The 7,158-nt window shown below is 35.5% G+C and overlaps 1 protein-coding gene across 1 annotated transcript; it reads left to right on the forward strand.

The window, feature by feature from the left end:
- Nucleotides 1–2,125: 2,125 nt before the first annotated feature.
- Nucleotides 2,126–6,847, forward strand: LOC130727276 (NAC domain-containing protein 83-like). The gene is made up of 5 exons (XM_057578382.1): nucleotides 2,126–2,239; nucleotides 3,155–3,463; nucleotides 3,716–3,848; nucleotides 6,066–6,211; nucleotides 6,674–6,847. The coding sequence occupies exons 1-5, from the start codon at nucleotides 2,126–2,128 to the stop codon at nucleotides 6,845–6,847; spliced, it is 876 nt and encodes a 291-aa protein (XP_057434365.1).
- The last annotated feature ends 311 nt before the right edge of the window (nucleotides 6,848–7,158 follow it).

Consider the following 7,158-nt stretch of genomic DNA (forward strand, 5'->3'; position numbering starts at 1 on the left):
ATGCATCAGTGCACTTAACAGATGAAACACAAAGCAAATCCTCCTCACTGCAAGAACCATCAGACTGAACTACATTTGCTGAACTGTTGTTGTTGCTTGACTTGCCTGGCCTGTTTGGACAGACCCTCTTCCAATGCCCAATTTGCTTGCAACTATAACATTCTGCTGTTTTTTTGTCCTTGGACTTGGATCTCTTCTTCTTTCCAGAATCCACTGCTTTACCCTTGCCTCTTCCGCGATCTTGACCTCCCTTCACAAAAAGACCTTCACCTGAACTTCCTCCACCTTCTTCAACACTCTAGCGACGTTGTGCATGTTGCAAAAGTGTAGAAGAAATAGAATCCAACGTGATTGAGTCCTTCCCGTAGGTGAGAGTGGTCACCAAGTGATCATAAGAGCCTGGTAAAGAGCACAGCAAAATAATAGCCTTATCCTCATCGTCTACCTTCACACCAAGCTGTGTCAGATCGACGAGGATGTTGTTGAAAGCGTAGACATGAGCCTGCAAATCGCCTCCTTCCTGCATCTTCAGGATGTAGAGACGCTGCTTCGCAAACAACTTGTTCATGAGTGTCTTGGACATGTACAGACTTTCCAATTTATCCTAGACATCCTTCGGAGTTGTGAGATCCAGGATATGATTCATCACGTCATCAGAAACGCAAAGTCTTATCAAACCTGCAGCCTTCTCCTTCATCTCGTTCAAATCAACAGTTGCGATGTCCGCCGGTTTCTCATCGCGCAACGCCTTTTGTAAACTTTGCTGAGCCAACAGATCCTCAACCATCCTCTGCCATAGTCCGAAATTGCCGTTTCCATCGAACCGCGTCACTTCAAACTTCACACCTCCAGGGTTAGTCGTCATCTGATACCAATTGTTAGAACAACAACACGAATACAGATCATAGTAGAGAGAAACACACAAAGCTTTGTTCACGCAGTTCGGCCAAATTGCCTACCTCTGCGACTATAGAGCAGCTATAGTTCTGTTTATTGATTCGAACCTGAATACAATCACTCAGCAATTGCAATTTCTCTCAATTGCACTAGTGCCTCTTGTGTCTCTTGTGTTTTTAGGGTTACATTGTTATCCTATTTATAGTGGATTCTATTGATCTCTATTTTACAATAAAATCCTAATAAATCCTATAACAATCCCTTAAAACCTTTTACAATCCTCATTAAATCAAATCCTAATAAACTAAAGATTTTAGCCCAAAATATAATGAGTCAAATCCCAACAGTTCCACACTTCAAATAATGATTGTCTAAAATAGAAAACAAATTGGAATATGATGATTAACAGATAAAAAATATAACGAATTGTTATATTTCCAGAAATCACACGCACATACTCGCCATATATGAGAAAATAAAGAAAACAAAAGACAAGATTAAATAAAATGATACACGAATGAGAAAAAAAAAATTAAAAAAGCATTAAACTTCGTTGAATAATTAACCATTTAAAAAATAATACCAATCATTATTAATACCTTTAATAAGGTCCCTCGAAAAATATCATTAATAAGAATTAACTAAAATAGAGCATTATTGAAATTTGAGAAAAAGTTTGTTGCACCGACAGTGTAAAGTTTTTTTACACCGTCAACCAATCAGATTTCAAGGATGTGAGAAAATCTCTCTTTTCATTTAATTTCTTTAATTGACATGTCACATCCTTGAAATTTGATTGGTTGACGGCGTAAAAAAACTTTACACCGTCGGTGCATCAAAATTAAACTCTTGAAATTTATCATAAGAAATTAAATTTTATAAAAAAATTTCTAATTATTTATATCATTCAAAATATTACCGTGATACTTGGAAATTATAATTTAATAATTGAAGTCAAAGTGATATTTTAATATTAAAAATAAAGACTTAATGTTTTTGTAATAAGGTAAAATTTGGGTATGGTAAAAAATTAAAAATAGTTTATGGTGGGTATTTTTCTCCCCGATAGTTAAGTTGTCAAATTTCCATTCTAAATTTATTTGCTGTTAGTAAATTAGTAAAATTGGGGATGCTATATACTACATGTTTTATAGCTATAAATTGCACATTCCAACCACATCAGTTTACATCATTTGTTCATTCAAAAGTGCACTTCAAGTTCATTGAGATGGAGGACCTGATCATGACTTATGAAGACGAGGATGGGAGTGTTCAATTGCTACCTGGGTACATGTTTGATCCTACTGATGAGATTCGTGTGGATTTTTACTTGAAGAGGAGGGTTTTTGCTCAACCTCTTCCCTTCCAAATCATCCCAGATTTTGATGTGTTTCTGACTAAGCCTTGGGGCTTGCCGGGAGGATATTGGTGAAACTAATTGTTCCTTTTCGTCTACGTTAGTGATACAAATTGTCGTGCATTTGATTTTTGGCGGATAATGCTTGGCACTTTGATAATTTGTACATGATCTTACCTGTTGTTTGAAAGAATTCACTTTTTCGTATCCCTCCTCCTCCTCCTCCTCCTCCTCCTCCTCCTCTCTCTCTCTATATATATATATCACTTTCTCTCTCTTTCATCTTAACTCTCTCACTTACACACCAAATTGATGACATTGCATTTCAATCTATAAATTGTGTACAAACCGCATGATTTTCAACATCACAGTAAGAGTTTAAACAAGTCCCTCTTCACTTGGTGTGACATTGATCCTTTGATATGGAGGACCTTATGACTTATGTTAATGAGGATATTAGGTTGCTACTTGGTTATAAATTTAATCCAACTTTGAGGTTCTTGTGGATTTTCACATGAAGAGGCCAGAGGGTCTTTGTTCAACCTCTTCCTTTTTATATCATCCTAGATTTTGATGTGTTTCAAAATGAGCCTTGGGACCTTTCAGGAGGAGGTTGGTGAAACATTTTTTTCTAAAAAATAAAATATCTCCTTTTCACTATTTCATAAGTCGAGAACTGTTATCAACTTTCACTTCAACACTCTCTTTTTAATAGTTTCTTTTAATTGATTGAAATTCAAGTGAGTTCCAATAATTTGAAAATGTAACCCATATATTTTACTATTTCATGAGCCCTATAATATTTTACGGCCCTTATTCTAACCTAGAGAATGGGCTTTGTGTTCAAAGAAAATCAAAATTTCCAAGTTCTATGAATGTTTATCTATTTTTAAATTTCAGGTGGAAATTTACAATAAGATGGTGTTTTGGATTTCATTTGTGTTTGCAGATGGGAAGATTTTCAATGAACGCAAGTGCTTCTTCTACAACACTATGGGACGTGATCTTGAGAACATTGACATAAGAGTTGCTGGGAGTGGCCAGTGGAGAGTAATGAAAAAAGGAGAAGATGTGTCTATCCCTCAAAACAATCAAGTGATTGGGAGGAGGAACACCCTGAATTTTTGGGAAATGCAAGGAGCATGTGCTAGGAGGACCAGATGGGAGATGCATGAGTTGTGTCTTACGTCAATTGCTAACCAATCTAAGGTAAAGAATAAAATAGTGACTTACTAACGGTTATGGTTCCACATTGATTAGAGATACAACTAAATAGTAGAATTAGAGTTATCTCGAATTCTGCCTATTTTAATTAACACCAGAGTTGAGCACCAATTTAGAGTAATTCATTTTAAATTATCATGAAGAATGGTTGGTTGGTAGGTAGGATATATCATTATCAAATTTATTTCGCTTGTCTTATTCATCATCAACCACTAAACTTTGTTACTCAAAATGCAGCTGGCAAACTGGGCTATTTACTGCATCTTTAAAAATAAGGATGCAAAGAAGGCGAATAATGCACGAGGTTGTAATGGCGAAAGCTCTAATACTAGTAGCGTTGAAGTCATTGATTTTAATGTTGAGAGTGACAGTTTTTAAGAACCTTCCCCAATGACCCATTCCTTAAGTAAGGGCAATGAATCTTCTTGAACAAAATATTGTTCATGTCCTCTTTATTGGTGTCATCTTTTGTAATTGACCAATAACTTATTGTTTATTTTAAGGCTTAAAAGCTCATTTGGTCCCACGAATGCGATATGTGCAAAATGGTCCTAAACTATTTTTTTAACATTTCCAATCCCACACATTATGCTCCGTTAATATTTATTGGCATAATTACATCTTGCATTTCATTTAATATTGACTAATATTGGGAGTTATTACAAAACTAATGTAATATATTTAAAATATTAGTTATACAGTAGAATGAAAAATTGTAATGTTCATTTTTTATTTTTAAATACATATATACTCTGCAAAAATAATGAAATTTAGTGGCGGTTTGGTTACAATTACCGGTGGTCAAGAGCCGCAACAAAATCCTTTCCTGGCAGTCCCTCAAGTGCCACCTTCCTAGGTGTCACAAGCTGTTTGTGCGGCTTTTACACGATCACTGGGTTTTATGCCAAGAAATATTGGTGGTTCATCAACGCCACAATTACTAGCAGGCAAAGAGTGCTTCCCTAGCAATCAAAAAATGTCACCACCGTGTTAGAGATCTCATCGCCTATTAGGGATAATCTTTTGATTTTACCCGAGGTTGAGGAGTTTGATGGCGTGTTGACAAAGCCAAGAAGGGATTTAATGATGAGTAAAAAGGGTGGGTGTTATGTATAAGTGCTCAAATGAGGCGGGGCCTCAAGGATTAATTAAGCAGATCGAGTCTCGTAAAGTTGTTTAAGGGATTTGCCGCTAGCGTTGGATTTCAGTGGACTTCCTTTGTTTTTTCTCTTCGCTAGTTCGGGTTTTCAGTTCTTTTTTGGGTAGTTCTAGTTTGTAATATTCTTTGGGGTTTTTCTATATATTTTGGGTGGTTGCGTGGTTGTTGGAGTCTCTTTGGTCGGTGTTGGCTGACCGAGCTGTTTGTTCTTTTGTTTTTGACTTTTTAAAGCAGAATGACACACACACACACACACCACACACATATATATATATATATATATATATATATAAAGTGTTGAGAAACAACTCATCTAAACATTAATACAGTAACCTAGGGGGCCCGTAACCTAGCAACATAAAGCTGGCAAAAACCTACACTCTTAATATTTTTTTTTTGACAACAAAAACATATATGATATAAGAAATTAACCATGAGAACACTCGGCTCATGCTAGAGAACTGCAAAACATAGCTTGGGAATGAGCCTCGTTAAAACCTTACTAGAAAAAAACCCAGTGGGATAAAAACCTAATGATGGAAAAAGAATACCACACTCCCAAGACGCCCACCAACATGATCCAAACCTCAAAAAACCTATACAGCATACATCCACAACTGTCTCAACATGACAGAAATTTCCAAACAATTAGTGGAACCCTCAGTCAGGAATAATTGAAATAAAAAAATCAACCCAAACCTGAATAAAACCCACCCATACATATCCTTCCCACCACAACCATTCATAACCACCAATTTAAACAAATCTTGATGTGCCTAAGCATATCTTTTGCAACGAACCAAATTATATATATTGAACCAACTAGCGAAGAGAAAAAACAAAGGAAGTCCACTGAAATCCCAACGCTAGCGCAAATCCCTTAAACAACTTTACGAGACTCGATCTGGCTTAATTAATCCTTGAGGTCCCGCCTCATTTGAGCACTTATACATAACGGCCCACCCTTTTTACTCATCATTAAATCCCTTCTTGGCTTTGTCAACACGCCATCAAACTCCTCAACCTCAGGAAAAATCAAAAGATTATCCCTAATAGGCGATGAGATCTCTAACACGGTGGCGACATTTTTTGATTGCTAGGGAAGCACTCTTTGCCTACTAGTATAGTGAAAAATATGTTTCCATTACTCAAATTTAATTATTGATATTTAATTATTAGCATAGAAATAATTATAACAATTTAAAATTTATTTATTTTATAATATGTAAAATGGAAACATATTTTTCACTATATTCCATCAGCCCTTTAATTTTTTACGGCCCTTATCTAACTCCGAGAATGTGTACTGTGTCCTATAAAAAAACAAAAAAACAAAAATTCCTAGTCTCACGAATGTTTATGTGTTGTTTAATTTCGATTTGGAAATTGAACCAAGATGGTGCTTTTGGATTTAATTTGTGCTTGCAGATGGAAAGATTTTCAATGAACGCAAGTGCTTCTTCTACAATACCATGAGTCGTGATCTTAAAAACACTGACATGAGAGTTGCAGGGAGTGGCCAGTGGAGAGTTATGGAAAAAGATAAATATATTCCTATCCTCCGAAATGATCAGGTCATTGGGAAGAGGAATACCCTGAATTTTTTAAAAGTGGAAGGAGTCTATGTTAGGAGGACCGAATGGATGATGCATGAGTTTCGTCTTGCGTTAATTTCTAACCCATCCATCTGAGGTAAATAATAAAATAGTGATTTACTTTTTTAGGTACATCAAAAAGTTAAAAATTGCACCCTCTAGTGACTTACTAACGGTTATTGTTTCACAATAAACTAAATAAATTTTTATAAAGGTAGATAAATCCTCACCTATATAATATCTTTTGGAGTAAAATTAGACGTAACTCGAATTCTTAAAGAGACCATTTTATTTTACACCAAAATTGAGCAGAAATTTAGAGTAATGCATTTTAAAATATCGTGGGAATGGTTGCTTGGTAGGTAGGATATATCATTATCAAAGTTGGTTCCTTTTGTCTTGTTTATTATTGGTCACTAAACTTTGTTACTCAAAATGCAGATGACAAATTGGGCTGTTTACCGCATCTTGAAGAATAAGGATGAAAAGAAGGTGAAAGATGCAAGAGGGTGTAATGAGGAAAGCTCCAATGCTGGGAGTACTGAAGTCATTGATTTCAATGTTGAGAGTGACATTTTCTCAGAAACCTTCCCCAATGGCCCGCTCCTTAAGTGAGGGCAGCAAATCTTCTTGAACAAAATTTGTTCATGTGCTCTTTATCGGTGTCATCTTTTATAGTTGACGAATAAGTAATTTTTAATGTAATAAAAGTCATGATATGATCCATAATAATGAGTTTTGAAATTAAAATTGGAATCACAACCCTCTAAAGCAAAAAAGGGACATGTGTGTTAGGTGTGGGAGGTTCACGGATGAATGCCTAGAAAGTGCAATTTATCTTTCCGATATAAAAAAAAAAGTAAATCTTGTGGTACCTTGAATTTTTTTTTGGGTATGGTACCCGTATTGAGTAATTTAATAGATTA

This window comes from Lotus japonicus, unplaced genomic scaffold (genome assembly GCF_012489685.1).
Source record: "Lotus japonicus ecotype B-129 unplaced genomic scaffold, LjGifu_v1.2 AP027036.1".
Taxonomy (NCBI): Eukaryota; Viridiplantae; Streptophyta; class Magnoliopsida; order Fabales; family Fabaceae; genus Lotus; species Lotus japonicus.